At 40.2% G+C, this 26,795-nt stretch overlaps 1 protein-coding gene across 3 annotated transcripts in view; it reads left to right on the forward strand.

Annotated features, from left to right (window-relative positions):
- Ppcs (phosphopantothenoylcysteine synthetase) overlaps positions 1–9,490 on the forward strand; it is a 20,581-nt gene extending 11,091 nt beyond the window's left edge. For all 3 annotated transcript variants that reach the window (XM_070089390.1, XM_070089392.1, XM_070089391.1), the window contains 2 exons: positions 4,112–4,295; positions 5,615–9,490. In XM_070089390.1, coding sequence (XP_069945491.1) covers positions 4,112–4,295; positions 5,615–5,979 — 549 coding nt within the window. In that variant the 3' untranslated portion in view covers positions 5,980–9,490. The remainder of the gene's footprint in view (positions 1–4,111; positions 4,296–5,614) is intronic.
- The last annotated feature ends 17,305 nt before the right edge of the window (positions 9,491–26,795 follow it).

Consider the following 26,795-nt stretch of genomic DNA (forward strand, 5'->3'; position numbering starts at 1 on the left):
TTCAGAAACAATGAACAAAGTATGTTGGTTACAGCATTGTCCATTGTTGTTACAGTCATGATGAAACAGTCTCGTCTCTGCCCTCCACAATCACCATAACCCATCACCACCTTCCTTCTATTAGTCTATTAAATCAAAGGTTTACTATATGTGTTGTTTGCATCATACAGCTGTGTTTTAGCTTTAGATAAGGCAGACATGCACTGAACTGAAATTTAGATTCATCATTAGCTGCCATATTTCATTAAATGATTCTGTTTAAATCTAAAAATGCTTACAACTCCAAGAGGGTGATGATACTTGAAAGATAATGTGGGTCCACCTTGCCTCCACAAGTCCAGCAGTTTTCTGGAAATGCTGCCAGACTATATTTTTAGATAGACATGTACAGTACTTCTCCATGGGAAAGTGGAACAGAATTCTTCCTTTATTATCCATGCGTGTCATAAGAGGCGACTAAAATTCCGGGAGCAAGGGGGCTAGTAACCCCTTTTTCCGTATGTTACTAAATTTAAAACGAGAAGCTTTTGTGTTTCGTTTTAGGTCACCCTGCCTCAGTGGGATATGGCCGGTTTGATGAAAAAAAAAAATCCACAGTACTGTCTCTTGTGAGACAGTTGCTTTGTTTATATTTTATGTATATTTATTAAGTACAGTGGACCCTCGACTGACACGATTAATCCGTTCCTGAGAGCTCATCGTTAGTCAAAATTATCGTTAGTCAAGTTAATTTTCCCCATAAGAAATAATGGAAATCAAATTAATCCGTGCAAGACACCCAAAAGTATTGAAAAAAAAAATTTTAACACATGAAATATTAATTTTAATACACACAAACTGAAGAAGACATGCACAGTTACATGACACTTACCTTTATTGAAGATCTAGTGATGATTGATGGGATGGGAGGAGGGGAGAGTGTTGATGGTGTTAGTGTTTAGAAGGGGAATCCCCTTCCATTAGGACTTGAGGTGGCAAGTCCTTTTTCGGGGTTACTTCCCTTCTTCTTTTAATGCCACTAGGACCAGCTTGAGAGTCACTGGACCTCTGTCGCACAACATACCTGTCCATAGAGGCCTGTACCTCCCGTTTCTTTATGACATTCCTAAAGTGTTTCACAACATTGTCAGTGTCACAATTAAACACTTGTTCAGGTTTCAATTCTTCATTGTCTATGTACTCCTTGAATTCCTGCACATATTTTTCAGCTGCTTTTTGGTCCAAACTGGCAGCCTCACCATGCCTTATCACTATGTATGCCACTACGATTCTTAAATCTCTCAAACCAACCTTTGCTGGCCTTAAATTCACTCGCATCACCACTAGTTGCTGGCATTTTTCTAATTAAATCCTCATGCAACTTCCTAGCCTTTTCAAATATGATCGCTTGAGAGATGCTATCTCCTGCTATCTGTTTTTCGTTTATCCACACCAGTAACAGTCTCTCAACATCTTCTATCACTTGCGATCTCAGTTTCGAAAACATAGTTGCACCTTTGGCAAGAACAGCTTCCTTGATTGCCGTTTTCTTGGCCACAATAGTAGCGATGGTTGATTGGGGTTTTGTGTACAGCCTGGCCAGCTTGGAGACACGCACTCCACTTTCATACTTAGCAATGATCGCTTTCTTCATATCCATAGTAATTCTCACCCTTTTTGCTGTAGGGTTGGCACTAGAAGCTTTCTTGGGGCCAATGGTGACTTATTTTGCAGGTGCAATCACTAAAAAGGCTGTGATAATATGAAATGTTCCGATTGTATGCTTGGAAGCGACCGCGGTGGCTGGCTGGCTTGTAAACACTGGCCAGAAGTGGACGCGTCTCAGACTGAACGAATAGTGTTGGTCGAGTTTTTTAGCGCTAATCGAGGCAAAATTTTTGCGTTAAAATGTATCGCTGGTCGGATTTATCGTTAATCGATGCCATCGTTGGTCGAGGGTCCACTGTAATAGATTTGTTATACTTAGTAGATCTTAAGCATTTTAATCATTATGAAACAAATTCACACTTGGCATTCTTGTCCATTTATCTGGTTCATGGTTCTTATAGCTGCCCCATTGTTTCAGTCGAACCCTGGCCTAGCAACTTTTCATGTCCATTTGCTTTTATGAACTGAGGACACACACTTTCGTTTGAAAGATCTGTGCCAAGGTTTCTTACTCTCAGTAGTAGTCCAGTTATACAATTGGACTATATACAGGTATATATATTGTACTTTTATAAAATTATGAATAGTTTGACGTGGTTCTTTAATTTTTTATTTAGATATATAGTAAAGGCTCCATGGGGAAGTGGAGCAGAATTCTTCCTCCGTGAGCCATGCATGTCGTAAAAGGCGACTAAAATGCTGGGAGCAAGGGGCTAGTAATCCCTTCTGCATACATTACTAAATTAATAAAGAAAAACTTTTGTTTTTCTGTTTAGGTCACCCTGCTTCAGTGGGATATAGCCGGTGCATTGAAAGAAGAATAATATAGTAAAGGACATTTTTTGGGCAAAGATCCATTAGTATTTTCTTTTAGAATGTGTGAAATGATGTGCATTTATATTTTTTTACCAATTCCTTTATTCAGGTCAAGGACAGAGTTTGTGATTTTTTCTATGTTTAATTTCTGTAGAGAAATTGCATTTCATTAATGTTTTGCATATGTGCTCTTCAGTTTCTTTTTAATTTTAAAAATTACTAACTACAATTTATTCACAGTTCAGCAGAATTGACAGGGTACATTTATTCTGTTTGGTGATGCAAAATGAATAATATCAACCACTTGTGTGCATATGCACATTGACATATACATACATATATACCATAGTGGCCCAACCTGACAATGCAGGGCACTAAGTTTATTTTATGAGTGCCACTTGCTATGAAATTATTGAGGATCCATTGACTTGGAAGAAAATATAAAAACACTATGGGTTTTCTCTATGGGTTCTTCTTGACTGCTTTTACAATTCGTAATGACACGATTGCAAACAAACCATACCCGGCCAGGATTGAACCCGCGGTCAGAGAGTCTCAAAACTCCAGACCGTCGCATTAGCCACTAGACCAGCTAGCCACAATAAGATTCGTCCAACTAGGTATATTTCTACACCATAGGAAGGTTAGCACAGGCACCACTGTGACCACAAATGCAAGTTTTTACAGACGAATCTCCAGCTAGCGTGGCCATGATGAACTCTAGCTCAAGTCCCTTCACTGCCGTCAACATGACTCATGGTCTATCATGGTCTAATGGCTAACACGACAGTCTGGAGTTTTGAGACTCTCTGACCGCGGGTTCAATCCCGGCCGGGTATGATTTGTTTGCAATCGTGTCATTACGATTTCGTGAGTCATATTGACGGCAGTGAGGGGACTTGAGCTAGAGTTCGTCACGGCCACGCTAACTGGAGATTCGTCTGTAAAAACTTGCATTTGTGGTCACAGTGGTGCCTGTGCTAACCTTCCTATGGTGTAGAAATATACCTAGTTGGACGAATCTTATTGTGGCTAGCTGGTCTAGTGGCTAACGCGACGGTCTGGAGTTTTGAGACTCTCTGACCGCAGGTTCAATCCCGGCCGGGTATGGTTTGCTTTTACAATTATTTCCTTATTCCTTTACAGATTACAATGAAATGTTTATGAACTCTTAAAAGTTAGCAGTCTAGTCGAGCATTCTCTCTGAACTGCTACATTGGTGCAGTGACATGAAATTGGTAGCTCATGCTTATGTAGCTGCTTCAGTGAACCTGAAACTCAACTTTCAGAAAACTTTGGGCACTTTTTGCCAAAGTACTAAGAATCTTTAATCATAGTGTGATAATGTATTGCTGATAGCTTAATAATTTTACTGGTTAAGTTTGTTTCTTTATGTTAGAACCCTTTAAGAAAGAGGCCTCATAGATATAAACCATGGCTGTCATTCTTTCAGAGATATACCATACTATGATCCCAGCTGGCTGAGCTTTTACAAATCAACAAATTTTTGGGTCTGATATCACCACCATACAGTCATTGTGAAGTCTAGGTTGACATTTTATGATGCCTCACAATGGGTTTACTTCATAGAGCATTGATATACAGAAAGAAAATATGTCTAAGACTTGAATAAGTGTACACTCTCTAGGTTCACCCAATATGGCAAGACTATCAGCGTGTCAAGTCAGAGAGCCGAATTCTCTGGTTGACCTTCACAACACTCTCTGACTACCTGTGGCTACTGCGTGCAACCACTCAATGTTTACAACAGCGAGCCCCTAAGGCTCTTCTGTATCTAGCTGCAGCAGTCTCAGATTTCTACATTCCACAAGGTAAAGCTAGAATTTTTCAGTTTGTAAATATTAAGTAATGGTAATTATTGCATCACTCCATTAACTCAAATGCTGAATCTTATGAATCTGTTGTATGTCTAGCCAGTTTGTGATGCCTGGTCATAACTTATAATATGTACTCACTAAGATTTTTTTATCAAAGCACTTTTCTCATGTATATTTTCTGTCTTACCACAGTCTCATACCTGAAACATTTCACAAATAATCCACACTTAAGAAAACACTATTAAGTCCCAAGATATTACTTAATAATGATCCAGAATGGAGCACATTATCATTTTGTTTCCTCCATGGGATTTTTGTCAGATGTATCTATTTCAGTTTAGTTTACAGTAAACCCTCAATATAATGAACTTAAAATTTTGGGCAAAATCCACTGGTTAAATTGTACTTTCAACTCATTTTCAATGTTTGTTGCAGTATACCTCCAAATTATTTGTGCAGCTCTATATTAAGCAAATGATGGAGTACTTTAGTTCTTTTTACATTATTTTTAACAGTTTTTATTTATTGGACACTTGAATAATCCCCTTATTAGTTTGCTATATCGAGGGTTTACTGTACTTTTTAACTCTGGCCATTTCCCTCCAAGGTAGGGTGACAAAAGTTTCTTATATCCTGAGTGTGTTAGATAGGAGTGAATGGAGACAAATGGTTTTTGGGACCTGGCGAGCTGTTGGAGTGTGAGCAGGGTAATATTTAGTGAAGGGATTCAGGGAAACCGGTTATTTTTATATAGCCGGACTTGAGTACTGGAAATGGAAAGTACAATGCCTGCACTTTAAAGGAGCGGTTTGGGATATTGGTAGTTTGGAGGGACGTTATATATCTTTATATATGCTTCTAAACGGTTGTATCTGGGCACCTCTGCAAAGACAGTGATTATGTATAAATGAGGTGAAAGTGTTGAATGATGATGAAAGCATTTTCTTTTTCGGGATTTTCTTTCTTTTTGCGTCACCCTGCCTCGGTGGGAGACAGCTGACTTGTTGAAAAAAAAAAAACTTATAACCATCATTTAAATATCTGTTTTGTCCATTGCATATTCAGAATTTTTTATATGCTAAATTTGAAGTAAAACTGAAAGAGGAATTCATCATTTTATTATACTTTTAAAGGAATAATGAAATATTTCTTCAGGATACAGTACATGTTTTAAACACTATGATGCTTCTTGTGGTATTTTTGTGTACCTGTTAGTTATAAATTTAAAATGACCTTGAATTAACATACCCATGAGAAAAATAGGCATCATTTTACATTAATAATGTTTTGTACCCTTTCCTTCTTGTAAACAGATAAAATGGCTGAACACAAAATTCAGTCTGCGTCGGGTCCACTTACAGTTACTCTCCATCTAGTCCCTAAGATGTTAAGTCCACTTGTTTCAGTGTGGGGGCCAGAACTCTTTGTTGTGTCTTTCAAATTAGAAACTGATGAAAAAAAGCTCATTGAAAAGGCAACAGAATCACTTAGAAAATACAAACATGATCTGGTAATTGGCAACTTGCTGCAAACTCGTCGGGAAGAAGTGACATTTGTGACGGAAAAAGAGAGTAGTCTCCTAAGGTTGATGGAGCACCAGAAAGCTGAAAAAACTGAAATAGAGAAATTAATTGTAGAGGAAGTGGTTAGCAGGCATAAAAACTTCATTAAGTACTAAGCCCTGGAAAATATGTCAAGTCAAGATGAGTATTATTTAAAGTATGTACTGTACACTATTTCTTAAAAATAACAAAAATATGCATATCAGGATTGTAGCATTAAAAATTTCAATTTACAGAATTTAAGTTTATAGATATTCTCTCTGACTAATTAAAAAAATATGTAAGTACTGTATAAGGGAAAAAGAGTTTAGAAACTTGAAGCCAGTATAGATTATTTAATTAAAAGGTGAATGTTTTAGTTCCATAAGGCATAAGATGTTTCTTTTAATAATGCAAATAAAATTAAGCTTTAGAGAGGTTCATATATAGCAGATACAAGTAGAAAATTCTATCAAATTTTGAGTGAAATTTGTGAAAATTAATATCTCAGAATACTTATGAATGCTACTACTGCTTACACTTCAGTAATATTGAACATAGTATTTGCTGATTCTGTTTGCTGGAAACTTGTCATAATGTAATTAATGTGTAGTTTGCCACCTGGAATTGAGAAATGTAGATAAAGCCTGAATTTTATTACTGTGTAATGCATTATTGTAATAGATGCATCATATAATTGAAAGCTTTTAATTAGATTGTTTTGTAACACACAAATTTCATTTTGTAATGAATGAAACATGGTTTTGAACTGATCATAAAGGTTGGAAATATTAGAGTTTGGGTTTCATACTAGTAGGTAGTAACAGATTGACTTCACTTGTGAAAGCAGTGCTATTAAAGAAATGTTCTTTTGCCATTGACCGGGGGTAACTCCAGCCACATGCATGCTTAAGCTCTCTTCCCCCCCCCCCCCCCCACATCCTTTTTTTTTTTTTTAAGATTCAAATTCTATTTCTACTCTTCAGGAATTGCTGACATTATCTATATATATCTTTCATTGTGTCCTCTTGCTTGTACCATTTCGCATCTCACCTTCGTTCCTAACATCTGCTTTCTTTTCCCTGTGCTTATTGGATGAGCAGCCCTTGTGTTTTTTTCAGTTATATTGTTTAGTATGGGCATGAAGACACAGTATGCAGAAGCTTTTAGTGTACTCGAATAATGTTTCACTTGAGGTCAGGGTTATCAAGTCATACATTTTACACGTGCATACTCTTGGAAAATGTGATGAGAATAATGTAAGGTGTCCTGCAGAGAAAGTAAAAGGATCTGATGTGAGTGATGGACACTGCAGTCGGCCTACTGGTCCATCATTAGGTTTGAACTATTGTTTGATTATGTCCCAGTTTTTCCATTGTAAATTGTGCCATGGGAAAAGCAAAGCCCATAATCATGCAGCAGTTCAAACCAAATAATGGACCAGTAGACCAACTGCAGTGTTCTGCCACCCATATCATCAGGACCTGGCATATGATCCATCCTTTATTTTTCTTTCTCTGCATGTCATGTTATATTATTTTTTGTCTCACTTTCTAGGTGTATATACATGTATAAAAATTATCCTCTGTATGACTTAATAAAGCTCTACTCTAAGTGAAACATTGCTCCAATAAAAGCTTGTTCTGTATATAGTCTTTATATCTTGTAGCTGTTAGCATTACCCTCATGCATATATATTTTGTAGTGCAAGTAGTTACTACTTATGCTCATACACATATGTTTTGTAGTGCAAGTAGTTAGTAATTTACAAATATACTGGATAATTTATAACTATCCAACATGCAGATGTCCCAACAAATGTTTCTAGTTGTATATCTCCCTTGTTTTGCATAGCTTTACACATGCGTAAGTTACTTGACACCAGTTATACTGAACAGTATGGGTTTCTCACTTTGTTTAGTGAAACTTGTTAAAAATAAACTTTGCACAAGTGAAATTATTCATTTGTTGACTGCACAGTGAGGAAGAAGTATACTTGTAGACTTTTGTTACCCTCAAGTGTGGTAATGGTTAATTACAAAAGCATTGGGGAAGGATTTGCCACAAACCATCCAAGTTTTAATACAGTGCATCAACAATATATAAATTGATAGATATTAAATTGCATTTTCTGTTTAGGACACCTTATGTTAGTATATTTGTTTTGGTTAACTCATGCCTTTTGATGTTGCATTAATATGTACAGGTACTAGACAAATCACTAAATAACTGACAATCAATACCGAGTTGTGAACCATACAGGAAAATCCATAATCAACTTCCTGGGAGAGTAAGGATCCCAGTATTGCACTTAGCTGGGACAGTTTAGGTTTCTATAAATCTCATTAGTGAATACTGAATACTCTCAAAAACATGACAGATGTATGCCTGCTGTAGGAAGCTGTTTATTCTTCACCTTTTGTCTTGTGAAGTGGATGTTAGGAACACGCTTATTTCATTGCATCTTTAAGTCATCTTTACACTGATATATATCTTGTGATATTTAAATTGTCAAATATATGACTACTGTATATCTTTTGTCCTGATGATCTCTTTCTCTGCTGTGCACTAAAACAGTGGTAAGTTAGTGCCCACTGTAGCATAGACAGGCTAGTGTTCCCTGGAAATTTGTCTCTGTGGTCCAGTTTTCATCTCAGTATTAGTTATATTAATTATCACTTAAGGTTTGGAATAGTTTGTTCTTATTTTTATTTTGTCACTTATGTTACTGTTTAGATATTTCAGTACATGTAATTTTAAGTGCTGGTGTCTCAATAAATATATAAGCTTGTAGGAAGCATCCTGTTATTAATAGCTACTGTAAACTACCTTTTGACAGTTATTATGTCAAAGTGTAGGTCATACATGTAATTGTGCTCTAGATAAACTAGAGGAGCATACTATATTATATACTTGTATTTTATCCTTCCCTGCCACCTCACAATTGTGATAAATTCAAGGACTCCTGCCTTAGATATTCAAGAATTAAAGCAATATTGTATTTTTTGTCAGTACAGTATAATTTTAGCACAAAAATGTTAAGGGACTATGAAAGAGTCAGTCACTATTTGTTATATTTATGTCGGTACATTACAGTGTTTGGTAGGATGTTTTTTACCAATATCTGTAAGACATTGCAGATGGGATATTGTCTCATTTTCAGTTATTTAAGATGGAGGGAATAGCTAGCAAACTCTTTATAATGGATCTTGTGATAGTGTGTATTAGGCACAATATTGCTTTACTAGAACTGGAATTTTTATATTTTTTCATTTGTGTGTACTTCGTAGTTACCAGCTCAGTTTATAAGATTATTTATATAATTGTAACATTTTGCTAAGTTATTTAGTACCTGTACGTTTACTAGGTGCTTATTTGATTTTATATGTTAACCAGATATAAAGTATGGAGGAGTTTCTATAGCGAATGTCATTAGGATACTTTAATGATTACAGATAGTATTTGATTTCTAGATTAATAATATGAACCTGTGCCATGTGTAAGGCGGCATGAGCAGTATCTCCTCCACATTAGTTTATTTTTTATATACTTTAGCTTATAAAATCTTAACATAATTTGTCTTTTTTTAGTCATATCCAGGAGCTTGGGTGTAATCTTGTAAGAATATACTGATGAATTCTAAAGTTTTCTTGCCATTTACGTATCAAATAGAGGATTGGAAATATTCTCTCCTTTTTTTTTTAATCATCATGATAAGGTACAATATTTGCATTCTGCTTTGGGACCTGTACATCTATTAAATATCTAGGGTATAAAGATTCTTTAAAATTATCATGCTCACAGTATTGCTAAAATTAGCATATAAACTGCAGCACTGGTTATAGCTGTGGTTGCCATCTGCCGCTTGGATAAATCAAATACCTGAATGATACCGGAACATTATTATTATTATTATTATTATAATAAAAAAAGAAGCGCTAAGCCACAAGGGCTATACAGCATACCGGAACAAAAATAGAAAAGAATGATATAAAATCTTAACATGATCTTAGGAAGATTACCTCTTCAAGGGGGCTCCCTGGCATGGTGAAGAGGCTCTTGGTCTGAGGAATTAGACCTGTTGGTCTCCTTCCTCAGACTGAACCTAATTACCCCCAATCCCCCCTTCCCTATCCCATCCTCCCTTTTTCCTTTCCCCCTCCTGCCCCCCGTCAATCCCTTATTCCCTTCCTCTTTTTCGCCTTTGGGATTCTTCCCACAGGCCTACTGGTTCCTAGGTAGGGGGAAGAGTACCGGGGTCAATCCCATTCCGTTGAGGTTCTTGGCGGTGGTGTAGTTTGCCGTGGAATCTGGATCACCTGGGGATATCCCATTCCCTCTCCGGTCTTCTGGGGGGTGGCTTTGGGTGTCTTTTGGGCAACGGGTGTATCTCTGGAGGCCGCCTTTCGGATTCCGGGGGTGGTGGCCAAAGGAGGTATGCTTTGTGGCGGATATCCGGCCGCCCTCTCTTTTGTCCACCGAGGTAGCTCGGCAGATGTGAGGTTGCTATCCTGGATTGCTGGTTTACTGGCATGAAGTGTAGGGTATGGCACAGGTTCCATGCCGCATCTGCACTACTTGCAGTGTTGAAGTCCTCTTGGGCGCAGAGGGTGATTACCGGCCCTTTCGTTCCTCCTAGGAACTATTCCTCCCCGTTCTCCCTTTTTCTTTTTTTTGCTGGTTTCTTTTTCTGTCTCATAAACACGCTAGATAACAGGGATATCTTGCTACTCCTACTTACACTTTGGTCACACTTCACAGACACGCACATGCATATATATATATATACATACATCTAGGTTTTTCCCCTTTTTCTAAATAGCTCTTGTTCTTTATTTCTTCTATTGTCCATGGGGAAGTGGAAAAGAATCTTTCCTCCATAAGCCATGCGTGTCATATGAGGCGACTAAAATGCCGGGAGCAATGGGCTAGTAACCCCTTCTCCTGTAGACATTTACTAAAAAAAGAGAAGAAAAACTTTATAAAACTGGGATGCTTGAATGTGCGTGGATGTTGTGCGGTTGACAAGAAACAGATGATTGCTGATGTTATGAATGAAAAGAAGTTGGATGTCCTGGCCCTAAGTGAAACAAAGCTGAAGGGGTTAGGGGAGTTTCGGTGGGGGGAAATAAATGGGATTAAATCTGGAGTATCTGAGAGAGTTAGAGCAAAGGAAGGGGTAGCAGTAATGTTGAAGGATCAGTTTTGGAAGGAGAAAAGAGAATATGAATGTGTATTATTATTATAATCAAGGGGAAGCGCTAAACCCGTAGGATTATACAGCACCTGGGGGGGGGAATGTGGAAGGCATTCAGGCTTAATTCGGGGACCTGGAGCACAGATCCAATTCCCTAAATCAAGAGCCCCTCACCAACATCAAGGAACCTTCCCTGAGGGGTATGAATGTGTAAATTCAAGAATTATGTGGATTAAAGTAAAGGTTGGATGTGAAAAGTGGGTCATAATAAGCGTGTATGCACCTGGAGAAGAGAGGAATGTATAGGAGAGAGAGAGATTTTGGGAGATAAGTGAATGTAGAGGAGCCTTTGAACCAAGTCCCCTCAAGGAAGGTTCCTTGATGTTGGTGAGGGGCTCTTGATTTAGGGAATTGGATCTGTGCTCCAGTTCCCCAAATTAAGCCTGAATGCCTTCCGCATCCCCCCCCCCCCAGGCGCTGTATAATCCTCCGGGTTTAGTGCTTCCCCCTTGATTATAATAATAATAATAATTTGAACCAAGTGAGAGAGTAATTGTGGTAGGGGATCTGAATGCTAAAGTAGGAGAAACTTTTAGAGAGGGTGTGGTAGGTAAGTTTGGGGTACCAGGTGTAAATGATAATGGAAGCCCTTTGATTGAACTTTGTATAGAAAGGGGTTTAGTTATAGGTAATACATATTTTAAGAAAAAGAGGATAAATAAGTATACAAGATATGATGTAGGGCAAAATGACAGTAGTTTGTTGGATTATGTATTGGAAGATAAAAGACTGTTGAGTAGACTTCAGGATGTACATGTTTATAGAGGGGCCACAGATATATCAGATCACTTTCTTGTTGTAGCTACACTGAGAGTAAAAGGTAGATGGGGTACAAGGAGAATAGAAGCATCAGGGAAGAGAGAGGTGAAGGTTTATAAACTAAAAGAGGAGGCAGTTAGGGTAAGATATAAACAGCTATTGGAGGATAGATGGGCTAATGAGAGCATAGGCAATGGGGTCGAAGAGGTATGGGGTAGGTTTAAAAATGTAGTGTTAGAGTGTTCAGCAGAAGTTTGTGGTTACAGGAAAGTGGGTGCGGGAGGGAAGAGGAGCGATTGGTGGAATGATGATGTAAAGAGAGCAGTAAGGGAGAAAAAGTTAGCATATGAGAAGCTTTTACAAAGTAGAAGTGATGCAAGGAGGGAAGAGTATATGGAGATAAAGAGAGAGGTTAAGAGAGTGGTGAAGCAATGTAAAAAAAGAGCAAATGAGAGAATGGGCGAGATGTTATCAACAAATTTTGTTGAAAATAAGAAAAAGTTTTGGAGTGAGATTAACAAGTTAAGGAAGCCTAGAGAACAAATGGATTTGTCAGTTAAAAATAGAAGAGGAGAGTTATTAAATGGAGAGTTAGAGGTATTGGGAAGATGGAGGGAATATTTTGAGAAATTGTTAAATGTTTATGAAGATAGGGAAGCTGTGATTTCGTGTATAGGGCAAGGAGGAATAACATCTTGTAGGAGTGAGGAAGAGCCAGTTATGAGTGTGAGGGAAGTTCGTGAGGCAGTAGGTAAAATGAAAGGGGGTAAGGCAGTTGGGATTGATGGGATAAAGATAGAAATGCTAAAAGCAGGTGGGGATATAGTTTTGGAGTGGTTGGTGCAATTATTTAATAAATGTATGGAAGAGGGTAAGGTACCTAGGGATTGGCAGAGAGCATGCATAGTTCCTTTGTATAAAGGCAAAGGGAACAAAAGAGAGTGCAAAAATTATAGGGGGATAAGTCTGTTGAGTATACCTGGTAAAGTGTATGGTAGAGTTATTATTGAAAGAATTAAGAGTAAGACGGAGAATAGGATAGCAGATGAACAAGGAGGCTTTAGGAAAGGTAGGGGGTGTGTGGACCAGGTGTTTACAGTGAAACATAAGTGAACAGTATTTAGATAAGGCTAAAGAGGTCTTTGTGGCATTTATGGATTTGGAAAAGGCATATGACAGGGTGGATAGGGGGGCAATGTGGCAGATGTTGCAGGTGTATGGTGTAGGAGGTAGGTTACTGAAAGCAGTGAAGAGTTTTTACGAGGATAGTGAGGCTCAAGTTAGAGTATGTAGGAAAGAGAGAAATTATTTCCCAGTAAAAGTAGGCCTTAGACAAGGATGTGTGATGTCACCATGGTTGTTTAATATATTTATAGATGGGGTTGTAAGAGAGGTAAATGCGAGGGTCTTGGCAAAAGGCGTGGAGTTAAAAGATAAAGAATCACACATAAAGTGGGAGTTGTCACAGCTGCTCTTTGCTGATGACACTGTGCTCTTGGGAGATTCTGAAGAGAAGTTGCAGAGATTGGTGGATGAATTTGGTAGGGTGTGCAAAAGAAGAAAATTAAAAGTGAATACAGGAAAGAGTAAGGTTATGAGGATAACAAAAAGATTAGGTGATGAAAAATTGGATATCAGATTGGAGGGAGAGAGTATGGAGGAGGTGAATGTATTCAGATATTTGGGAGTGGACGTGTCAGTGGATGGGTCTATGAAAGATGAGGTGAATCATAGAATTGATGAGGGGAAAAGGGTGAGTGGTGCACTTAGGAGTCTGTGGAGACAAAGAACTTTGTCCTTGGAGGCAAAGAGGGGAATGTATGAAAGTATAGTTTTACCAACGCTCTTATATGGGTGTGAAGCATGGGTGATGAATGTTGCAGCAAAGAGAAGGCTGGAGGCAGTGGAGATGTCATGTCTGAGGGCAATGTGTAGTGTGAATATAATGCAGAGAATTCGTAGTTTGGAAGTTAGGAGGAGGTGCGGGATTACCAAAACTGTTGTCCAGAGGGCTGAGGAAGGGTTGTTGAGGTGGTTCGGACATGTAGAGAGAATGGAGCGAAACAGAGTGACTTCAAGAGTGTATCAGTCTGTAGTGGAAGGAAGGCGAGGTAGGGGTCGGCCTAGGGAGGGGGTAAAGAAGGTTTTGTGTGCAAGGGGCTTGGACTTCCAGCAGGCATGCGTGAGCGTGTTTGATAGGAGTGAATGAAGACAAATGGTTTTTAATACTTGACGTGCTGTTGGAGTGTGAGCAAAGTAACATTTATGAAGGGGTTCAGGGAAACCGGCAGGCCGGACTTGAGTCCTGGAGATGGGAAGTACAGTGCCTGCACTCTGAAGGAGGGGTGTTAATGTTGCAGTTTAAAAACTGTAGTGTAAAGCACCCTTCTGGCAAGACAGTGATGGAGTGAATGATGGTGAAAGTTTTTCTTTTTCGGGCCACCCTGCCTTGGTGGGAATCGGCCAGTGTGATAATAAAAAAAAAAAATAATTTCTTTTCTTCTTTCTTTTTTTTTTCTTAAAAACAAAAAGAAAAAAGTAACCTAACCATGGAAGCCCTAATCCATGAACCTGCTATCCCCGGGCCCCTTACTGATACCGCACCGGTCTGACCCTGCCTCGTTTTTTGACCACTCTTTGGATACTCCTGATGCCCCTGTACCTCTTGCTGGTGCTGTTTCATCACCAGCTTCAGGTACCGACGTCTCGACTGACTCCTCCGATTTGTCTGACCTCTGCCCTCCTTTGACTATGCTTCTGGCCTCTCCCTCTACGGTGCGGCAATTTTCGAATCGCCAGCCCGTCCCACGTCGGACCAACTCTGGTCCCACTTCTAAACGCCAACAACAATCTCCTGAAGATACTACTTCGTTACCTTCCCATTCTACTCGGAAAAGACTGACACGTCATGCACTCCCTCTCCATGCTCAGTTTCGGACCACACAATGGACTAAATTCTTTACTTTAAGACCGACTACTTCTACTGCCTATCTTTCCGACTGTAGTATTGGCAAAGTGTTCCTACGCCATGTTGGTTGAGATATTTCATTTCATGCTCTCAAGAGCGGTACGTGCATCGTCACTGTCCAGAATGCTACCCAAACTCATGATCTTTCTCTCCTTTCGCATATCGATACTACTACTATCACTATTGAAAAACATCTTTCTCTCAATTCTTGTAGTGGTACTGTCATTCTGCCCCATACCATAGTTCAACAGAATTTCCAGACATGTGGCAATGACATTCTTGAACAGATGGAACTCCAGGATCTCCCAATCCTCAAAGTAGACACTTATGTCCTTCCTGACCGCGGGCGGAGACGATACCCTTGCAATGTGGCTCGATTAACTTTCGACAGCCATGAACTCCAGTCCTCTGTTTACGTCGCAGGACATCGGTTACAAGTTCGAAAGGTGATCCCTACACCGCAACAGTGTAGAAATTCCTGGCGTTTTGCTCACCCAGCTAAATATTGCAGATCTATAGCTGAATGCCCAGTCTGTGGTGCAGACGACCATTCTAACACGTCTTGCAGTCAACCTCCCTCTTGCCTTAATTGTCATGAGGCTCACCCTTCGTACTCTCACTGTTGCCAGGTCTACTTAAATGAGCGTGAAATCCGTTGCCTCAAAGAAGCAGGTCTCCCTTATGCTATGGCAGTTTCTCATCTCCGCCTCCAAGGGAGACTACCCCGTGTTTCTTATTCTCGTGTTTCAAAACGTCCCCCCACTTCTGGGGTCCCATCTTCTGCAGCCTCCTCTGTTGTTACCCCTCCCATAGTCACTTCTGTATCTAATTCTTTTGCTGTCCTGGGCTCAGACGTCCCTACTTCAACACCTCAGTCTGTTCTGACATCTTCGAGTTCTCACTCACAAGCCCTGGTATCAACAAGATCTCGTACAACACCTACCAATCGCCCCTCTACTTCTCAGAAGTCCAAAAAATCCCCTTTGCTCAAATTTTCCTTACCCCCTTCTTCCCTTTTTCTGCCCCCACATTTTACCTTTCCAGTCTCTGTACCTGGTTCTTCCCCTCTCACTGGCTCTATTACAAGTGTGGAGGTTCACCCCCCTCCTCGTTCTGTGCCTCCCTCCCGTCCCCTCCCGAGTCTCTCCCTCTTCTGCCGCCTCCCAGGTTTCTGCCTCTTCTGTCCCCTCCTACACTTCTTCTCCAGTTCCCAACACACTTTCGTCCCCCCCTACTTTAGAACAGTCCATTACTGTCCCAATCTTTACTCACCCTCCTCCTTCTATTTCCAGTATTGTCTCCCATACAACGTCTTTGAATTCAGAAACACTTGACGCTATTTCAGAATATATTGCAGAGACTAAACCTTCAATGGACACTGATCCACCTCCTGATCCTTCTCTTCCCTCTCCTCCATCTCCACAACTCCATTCTTCGCAACGCTCCATTCCTTCTCTGCTTGAACGTCTTCTGATGCCACCACACGTAGACTTTTCTAACCCCTCTAGTCCGTAGGTGCCCTTCCCTACGGATTCCTGGTATTTTCCTCGTTGCCAATCATGGCCTATTTACAGTGGAATATCCACAGCCTCGGGTAATCGGGGTGAGCTTCAGATGTTGCTTTCCAGGTTTTTCCCTGTTGGCGTTTGCTTACAAAAACCAAAATTACACTCAGCTGTTTTCCAACCTATCTCAGGCTATAATTTATTGTATTCTTCGGATCCTTTCTCAGATGGGACCTTTAATGAAAGTGCCCTTCTTCTACGCAATGATATTCCGTACTGTCAACTATTTGTCCATACCTCGCTGCATTACACTGCAGCCTGTATCCACTTGAATAAGTGGTTTACAATATGTTCTTTATATCTCTCTTCTACTCGAGCATGTTCTATCCCAGATTTTGCCTTACTTGTTTCATCCTTACCACCACCACTTCTGTTACTTGGCGATTTTAATGCCCACCATTTCCTTTGAGGGGCGTCTCAATGTGACTCGCGTGGCATCCAGTTGGAGGCTTTTCTCGCCTCTCACCCCCTCCTTGTTTTAAATACGGGTACTCCCACCCATTTTGATCCTCGTACTCATACTCTCTCTTGCATCGATCTATCGGTCTGCTCTTCCTCCACTGCACTAGACTTTGCCTGGTCTGTTCTACCGGACTTACATGACAGCGATCATTTTCCAATCATTCTTACTTCTTCATATTCACCACCTTTCCATAGCCCTCGCTGGCAATTTGATCGGGCAAATTGGGACCTTTACTCGCAACTCACTGCTTTTAGTGAGGTTCCTTCTTCATCCTCCATTGATGAGCTCATACACCTCTTCTCGACATCAGTTTTAACCTCAGCTTCTCATTCTATACCCCAAACCTCAGGCATTCTCAGAAGTGCGTGCCTTGGTGGTCTCCTGCTTGTGCTCTTGCAGTACGTTTGAAACGCGCTGCATGGGGCAGGTACCAGTACAATAGAACCGATGAGAGACTTCTTGATTTTAAGCAGAAGCGTGTGATTGCTCGCCCTGTCATCCGTGATGCTAAATGCACTTGCTGGCGAGATTATGTTTCCACCATCACCTCTGGTTCCTCTATGAGTGCAGTCTGGAAAAAAAAGTGAGGAAACTGAGTGGTAAATACTCTCCTGACCCGGCTCCTGTTCTACGGGTCGCCGGTGTTGATATAGCAAACCCTCTTGATGTTGCCATTGAAATTGGCACTCATCTGGTTCGTATTTCCCGGGGGCTCCATCTATGCCCCACATTTCCTCAAAGTCTGCCAAAGAGTTAGTACCCTTGGACTTTTCTTCTCTCAGAGAAGAACAGTATAATGTGCCTTTTACACTTCGGGAACTGGAGGCAACACTCTCAGCTTGCCGATCATCGGCAGCTGGGCCTGACGACATTCATATTCGGATGTTACAACATTTACATCAGTCAGCCCTTGTAGTCCTCTTACACCTCTTCAATCTTATTTGGTCACAAGGAGTTCTTCCCCAGCTGTGGAAATCTGCCATTGTTCTCCCTTTCCGCAAGCCGGGTACTACGGGACATGATGCCTCCCACTATCGTCCCATTGCTCTTACTAGTGCAGTTTGCAAAGTGATGGAACGTCTGGTAAATCGACGTTTAATGTGGTATTTAGAGACACACAACAGTCTCTCCACTAGTCAATATGGCTTTCGTAAGGGCCGATCTACCATAGACCCCTTACTACGCTTGGATACGTATGTTCGTAATGCCTTTGCGAATAACCACTCAGTTATTGCCATATTTTTTGACCTTGAGAAGGCATATGACACAACTTGGAGGTATAATATTTTGGCCCAAGCCCACTCCTTAGGCCTCCGAGGCAATCTACCATCCTTCCTTAAGAACTTTTTAACTGACAGACATTTCCGTGTTCGAGTCAATAATGTGCTCTCCCTGGACTTTGTCCAAGCTGAAGGTGTCCCTCAGGGATGTGTTCTGAGCACAACACTTTTTCTCCTTGCTATAAATGATTTGGCCTCTGTTCTTCCATCCAATATTTGGTCATCACTCTATGTTGATGACTTCGCTATTGCTTGTGCAGGCGCTGACTCATCTCATTACAGTTTCTCTCCACCATGCAGTCGACCATGTTTCCAATTGGGCCACCACGCATGGGTTTAAATTTTCCAGTACCAAAACTCACCAAATTACTTTCACTAGATGCTCTGTCATCTCCGATCATCCTTTGTACCTCTATGGCTCCCGTATCCCTGAACGTGATACAGTCAGGTTTCTAGGCCTTCTCTTTGACCGTAGGTTATCCTGGAAACCTCACATTACCTCTCTGAAGGCAACTTGTCACAGCTGGCTGGATCTTCTTAAAACCCTTGCTCATCTTTCATGGGGAGCTGATCGTCGAACTCTCCTTCGCCTACATTCAGCCCTCATTTTATCGAAACTCGATTATGGTGACCAGATCTATTCAGCGGCCTCTCCTGCTACTCTCTCTAGCCTTAACCCCATCCATCACCAAGGATTACGTTTATGCCTTGGTGCTTTTTGCTCTTCCCCTGTTGAGAGCCTCTATGCAGAAGTGAATGTTCCATCCTTGTCTGATCGCCGTGATGCCCATTGCCTTCGCTACTATGTACGTTCTCATGATCTCTGCAATCCTTCCATTTATAGAATGGTCACCAATATTAGTAGACATTCTTTATTTCTTCGCCGTCCCTGTTTGCTCCGTCCCTTCTCTCTTCACCTACATTTGCTCTTGTCTTCCCTTCAGTTACCACCTTTATATGTTCATGTAGCATCTCACTTTTCCTTATCCCCCTGGGAAGTTCCAGCTGTTCGGGTCTGTTCTTTCTTACTCCCTTGCTCGAAAGCCCAACTGCCTATGGGGGCTTCTCGCTCTCTTTTTCTTGTCCACTTCCACTCTCATTCTCATGCCATCGCAGTGTACACAGATGGCTCAAAGTCTTCTGACAGCGTCGGATTCGAAGCAGTGTTTCCGGACAGCGTCGTGCGAGGGGATTTACCATCTTTGGCTAGCATTTTTACTACTGAATTGTATGCCATTCTTACAGCACTTATTCGTATCGCATCTATACCTGTGTCATCATTTGTGGTTGTCTCAGACTCTCTTAGTGCTCAACAGGTTATACAGAAATTTGATACACCTCACCCCCTAGTTCTCCGTATCCAACTTTGGCCACGCCGTATCTCTACCAAGCATAAAGATACTGTTTTTTGTTGGGTCCCTGGTCATGTTGACATACAGGGCAATGAACAGACACTGCTGTGCAGTCAGCAGTACATGACCTACCAATTTCATATAGAGGTGTGCCATTTCTGGACTATTTTTGCTGTAATAGCTACCCACCTTCACACCTGTTGGCAACAACGTTGGTCAACTCTACTCGGTAACAAACTTCATTCTATTAAACCGAGCATAGGTTACTGGCCGTCTTCTTGTCATCAGTGCCGAGGTTGGGAGACTACTCTATCCCGCCTTCGCATTGGCCACACTCGTCTTACTCATGGGTATCTCATGGAGAGGCACCCTGTTCCTCTCTGTGAGAAGTGTCAAGTTCCAGTATCGATTAGCCACATTCTGTTAGACTGCCCTCTCTATCAACGAGCACGCAGAATTTACCTCCAACGTCGTCTCCGCTCTACTACTCTCTCTTTACCTTCCCTTCTTGCTGATGGACCCTCCTTTAATCCTGACTCTCTCATTGACTTCTTGACAACGACTGATTTACTCCACAAACTCTGATGATGATACCTTTCGCACTCCCCTCAGCCCTTTCTACCTCAATCTCTTGCTGCCCTCTACCCTTTCACCATCCACTGCCCCGCTGTTCTCCGTAACCTATTACTCATCCATCTCCCTTTTGCCACCTGATACCCTCGCTTCCTTCCTGCCCTGCAGCGCTGTATAGCCCTTGTGGTTTAGCGCTTCTTTTTGATTATAATAATTGATAAAACACATGAACTAATAATTCATCACATTAGTCTCCAGTTTTAAGAGACAAATTTTTGTCCTGCTAAACAGAGCTTTACTAACAAATTTAAAGATCAACAGATAGCTGGATACCTGGAGTTTACCTGGAGAGAGTTCCAGGGGTCAACGCTCCTGCGGCCCGGTCTGTGACCAGGCCTCCTTAGGTCAGTGTCCCAGGATGCGACCCACACCAGTCGACTAACACCCAGGTACCCATTTTACTGATGGGGAACATAGACAACAGGTTGAAAGAAACACGTCCAATGTTTCTACTCTGGCTGGGAATCGAACCCAGGCCCTCACCGTGTGAAGCGAGAGCGTTAACCACCAGGCCACCAGAGCAGTATTTGCAAACTGAAAGGATGATAAAATGCAAAATAAACAGATAGCCTTCTCACCAGTAATATGCTAATGGTATCCCATTCCCAGGTACTGTATGATCCTTAGAGGTTTAGAACTTCCCTTTATGTGTCATGCTAATAATAATAATGTGACAGTTTATTTGTGACTAGCCACTGAAGATATGTGATGTCAAAGCAAGTTGCTAATTTGTTAAATTGCTTTCATGATTTATAAACTTAAATATATTTTGCCAAAAAAAATATTAACATAATAGCTAAACTGCTTTTAATAGCTTATAAATCTTTTGGGGCAAAGGTAACTTGTTGGACTGCTTTTGACCCAACAGGCAATGTTAGTATATTTCCTCAGGTAAGCCTCTCAAAGGTGTCTTGAGCCAAGAAAGTGGACCTGTGACCTTATATCAAACCTGATTTCCTTCCATTTCTGGCATACTTTATCTCCTATGAGCCTGGCACCTAACTCTGATTATGGTACAGTCCTCATGTAGGAAGAGTGAATATTGCTACTCTGGCTGCTAGCAAGATAGCTGGCACAAACAAAGGACTTCTGTATAGGTCACTGATTCCACGTACCTAGGAGGGGTTACAGAGGGCTGCCCAGACTCTTGACCCTTTCCATTTTAGCACTACAATATTTGATAGTTGGGTATTTCAGCTCAAGGGTGAACATTCAAACAGAGAACCCTGATGTGGAAATAAATCCAGGGTAGCAATTATAATAATCATAGGGGAGCGCTAAACCCATAGGATTATACAGCGCACATGGGGAAAGGATAGAAGGTATTCAGGCTCAATTCAGGGAACTGGAGCAGATGCAATTCCATAGATCGAGAACCCCTCACCAGCGTCAAGGAACCTCCCTTGAGGGGTCCAGGGTGGCAGATTTCCCATACTTGGCCTGCATCAAATCTTCCTCCTTGACAGGTAGTGGCCCTCAACTATAAGGTTAAATTATTTCTATTACTGCATTACATCATAGGGATTTGTGTATTGCAACATGAGGTGAGCATCCAGGCCTGCAAATTATTATAATCATGGGGGAGTGCTAAACTCAGAAGATTATACAGTGCATGTTGGGGGGGGGGGGGGGGATGGAAAGCATTCAGGCTCAATTCAGGGAACTAGAGCACAGATCCAATTCCCTAGATCAAGAGCCTCTCACCAGCATCAAGGAACCTCCCTTGAGGGGCCAGGCCTGCAAAGATCACCCAATTCTGGAAGATCTCAAGACTGCTATTTCTCATCCTGCTGTCCCTCTACATCATTTTTACAGCTCATCCAAATGATTTGGCAGGTAGGTTAGAAGGCAAACTCACCCTAATGTTGTTGCACTTAACACCCTTCAAAGGTGAAGGGCTGGTGGGAATCAGAGCATTTTTTTCTCTTGCTCAAATGAGGTGCCTTGATGCCAATGAGGGAACTTGATCCAACTCATCTGGCCTGCCCTTCCCTAGCATCAAACTTGATCACTTCACATTCCTCAGGTACTGTATGACCCTCGTGGGTTTAGTACGTCCCATTAACATAATTCACTTTACAGCAGCCCAAAACCTAACCTGCTGTATAAGTGGGGCCCACCTGTAATAATAATACTTAATTATGTTAATAAACAAGTTTTAATGCAAAATAAATTAGTATACGATATTAAAGTGGACCCTTGCCTAACGAATGCATCGCATAACGTTAAATTCGCCTAACGATACATTTTAATGCTAACATTTTGCCTCGGCTAACGCTAAAAAACTCGCCTAACGATATTCGTTCTCGGATACCAATTAATATCGTTAGGTGAGGGTCCACTGTAATGTGGGGCCACTGTACATTTATCAATGCTCAAGATAAAAGAATTTTTTTAAAGCAATTTGGCTCATTTAACCAATTTGCCTTATTTGAACAACCAATCCATGCAATGTTTAAATGGAATCCTCTTATCGCTCTCAAATTTAAAAAATAAAAGTTATAAGAAAGAACTGCTCTACGAAAAGGTAACAAAAGATATTCAGTGTAATTTGTATTGTTTACTACCAATCTACTGCCATGTCTTCCTCTTAAGGGAGGTTCCTCGACACCAATGAGGGGTTCTTGATTCAAGGAATTGGATCTGACCTCCCCTTCCTCGAATTTAATCTGACTGCTTCCCATTACCCCAGGCGCTGTAAGACTCCTACAGGTTTAGCGCCCCCCTATGAATGCAATAATAATACTGTCATGTCTTGCACACTCATTATATAACCAGGCACAGTACAACATTAAATTATAAAACACCTGACTGCAGTAAAAGCTATTGAACTGCAATATATTCCAATGAACTGCACATTGGTCTCTATTAATGCTCCTCTTTCAATAATTTATGAGAGAAATACAGTAAAATTTTTAACAAGATCCAAGTTTCATGTTAGTACCCAAAACTCCATTTCCTAAATTTCATCATAATTGTATTAGTTGCATTTTCAATGATAAAAATAGAGTTAATAACATAAGTTTGAGGTACAATAGATTGTATCATAAAACTATAGAGGCAATAACAATTCATAATGTACATGTACTAGCTAGCGGACATCTAACTTAACTTAAAAAATACAGTACAACAAAACTGTTTAAAATTGGTTCTTAGTAAGGCAAGCCCTGATTAAATGTTTTACTCAAATGTGTGATTTATAAAAGCATTATCAAGACCTTAATAAAGCTCACATATGCAAAACCTCTAATAAAGCCTGCAGTGAAACATCCAATAATTTTTAGTTGACATTTAAGCAAAACAATGTTTAATAAAGCCTAGTCTTCCTAAGTGACTGTCAGCAGTGTGTCTATCAACACTTAATTTTTAATGATATGTAGTGGTTGTACAAATGAAAAGTTGCTGGTAGTTGAAACTTATCCAGTGAAACTTGCTGTTAGTTGAAATTTCAAAGTATGTATGTATGTATGTATATATATATGTATGTATGTATGTATATATATATATATATATACCTCCATGGGGAAGTGGAACAGAATTCTTCCTCCGTAAGCCATGCGTGTCGTAGGAGGCGACTAAAATGCCGGGGGTAAGGGGCTAGTAACCCCTTCTCCTGTGTATATTACTAAATTTGAAAGGAGAAACTTTCATTTTTCCTTTTGGGCCACCCCACCTTGGAGGGATACGGCTGGTATGTTGAAAGAAGAAAGAATATATATATATATACATGTAGACAAGGTAAGTTTTTAAGCCATATTTAGCATATTTAAGTACAGTACAGTAGCTGACAATTTATGGACAAGTTAGTAATGATGAACCTTAAAAAGTGAAATACTGAGCTTGAAATGGCTTGGCATGTTGGCCTTGCAACATCTTGGCAAGTTGAGCTTGCAACAGATTGGCATGTTGACCTTTCAACAGCTCAGCAAGGTGAGCTTGAAGAAGTCTGCCAAACTTATATATGCATACAAACTTAACTCTAGACGAAATAGTATTAGCAGAAGCAGTAAAAAGTAGAGCAAGGAATTATCCTATTTACATATGCAGAGACATTAAAACTTAAAAAAAAAAAAAGGCAGTATTGGTTTGTTTAAATTATTATGACTGTAGGACCTATGTGGGATTAATGCATGTTTTCAAATATAAATATTCATATATTTTTTACTAACACAGTGGCTGTTTCCCACCAAGGCAGGGTGACCAAGAAAAAAAAGACTTTCATCATTATTCACTCCATCACTGTCTTGCCAGAGGCATGCCTACACTACACTGCACATATCAACACCCCTCCTTCAGAGAGCAGGCAATGTACTTTCCACCTCCAGCACTCGAGTCTGGCTAACCGGTTTTCATGAATCCCTTCATGTTACTTTGCTCACATTCCCCCTCATATATATTCTATCTAACACACTCGTGCTTCCTTTACCCCCCCTCCCTCCAACCTTTCCTAGGCCAACCCCTGCCCTGCCATCCTTCCACCAAAGATTTGTACACTCCACGTCATTCTAGTTTGCTCCATCCTCTCTAAATGTCTGAACCACCTCAACAACCCCTCCTCAGCCCTGTTGATAATACATTTAGTAACCCTGCACCTCCTCCTAATTTCCAAACTATGGAAATTAAACTTTGCATAATGGCAATATGTGATTTGTTACACTTACTGTAACTATTGGTAGTATATAAAATGACATTTACCCATTGAAAACTAAATATGCATCTCACTGAAGTGCCATATTAGATTTTAAATTTCAGGCAGATTATACATCAAGTAATGCAGTGGTTAATTCTTGCCACACCATTCAGTCAGTAAACCAAGTTTAAAACAAAAGTAACTCTTCAGCAACTTACCATCCTACAAACTAATAATTAACTAATCAGTGCTATACATATTAACTTTGTTCTCAATTACAAGTAATTCAGAAGTGAGTATTGATTTTCTTAGTCTGAAGGGTAATTTTTTTAACATCTCCCAATGATGTAGGGTAACCCCAAAAATGAAGAAACTCATTCACTGATTGAATGTATGATGGTGTATGACTTTCCTCCTATTTTGGGTCACTTTACCTTGATGGGGGATGGCCAGTATGTTAAAAATAAAAAGGGTAAAGTGTCTTGGGTAATACATATAAAACATTATTTATTTGAAAATAAAACTAGTTTTATCATATTTAATGTATCAACACATGCAACAATACAAAAAGGATACAATTATCTTAGTCTTGCCTCCATTATTTAAAAACTCATATTCTGTGGAAAGTAACATACTGTACTCTGTACTACACTATTAATTAAACATTTATTTTATTTTCAATATTTTTTTAGCATGTCGGCGTTTTCCCACTGAGGCAGGGTGACCCGAAAATAAAGAATATGTCACCAAATTAAAAATAAATAAAAATTTAACAAGCTAAACTAAAACAAATACCCTTATGGGGATAAATAATAGTATTATTTACCTATTTTTGTGAACATAATAAAATTATTATTATTATTATTATTATTATTATTGTTATTATAATTTATTTTTTTTTTAACAAGTCGGCCGGCTCCCACCGAGGCAGGGTGACCCAAAAAGAAAGAAAATTCCCAAAAAGAAAATACTTTCATCATCATTCAACACTTTCACCTCACTCACACATAATCACTGTTTTTGCAGAGGTGCTCAGAACACAGCAGTTTAGAAGCATATACGTATAAAGATACACAATATATCCCTCCAAACTGCCAATGTCCCGAACCCCTCCCTTAGAGTGCAGGCATTGTACTTCCCATTTCGTCTTTAATTCGTTCCAGAAAGTCTGACAAAAACTGAATTCGATGAAAACTGAAGCAATATTTCCCATAAGAAATAATGTAAATCCAATTAATCCATTCCAGACATCCAAAGGTATTAACAAAAAATACATTTTATAGAGAATAACTACAGTTTTACATACAGAAAACAATGAGGAATAAATATAAAGGACTAATGAAATGGATAAATGAACATTTAACATAACCTTTACCTTCACTGAAGACTCTTGTTGGTGTATGGAAGACGGCGAAGAGGGGAGAGGTTATTGTTTGCAAGGGGAATCTCCTTCCATAAGGACTTCAGGTATCAAGTCCCTATCTGGGGTTACTTACCTTCTTTGTCTTTTACTGGCACTAGGAGCAGCTTAAGAGTCACTGTACCCGTCACACAAAAAATCTGTCCTGAGGTCTGTTTCCGGCGTCTCTAAGATTTGCCTAAAATGAGACAAGGCATTGTCACTGAACATGTTGCAGATACAGCTTGCAACAGCTTTGTTAGGGTGATATTTCTCCACAAAACTTTGCAGCTCACTCCACTCTGCACACGTCCTTAATCACTGAAGAAGGCACATTCCTCCCACTCTCCTCCTCCTCCTCTGAAGTAATTTCCTTGGCTAGTACTCGGAACTTTCTTTGGCCCCATGGTGGCTTATTTAACAGTCTCACTCAATAAACAAGCACAAAAAACAATGGATTATTACGAAATGTTTCATATGAATGCACAGGGTAAATTCACTCGACAAGAAACATAGCCAGACTGACTCGGAACGTGTGCGTGGGATGCTTTGTGGGGGTGCAGGCAGGTGGACATGTTCAGTACAGCGAACGAAAACCAAGGTGATGAACAAAAACTGGGACAGAATTTTGATGAAAAAAGTCATCG

The sequence above is a fragment of the Cherax quadricarinatus genome, chromosome 28 (genome assembly GCF_038502225.1).
Source record: "Cherax quadricarinatus isolate ZL_2023a chromosome 28, ASM3850222v1, whole genome shotgun sequence".
Lineage (NCBI taxonomy): Eukaryota > Metazoa > Arthropoda > Malacostraca > Decapoda > Parastacidae > Cherax > Cherax quadricarinatus.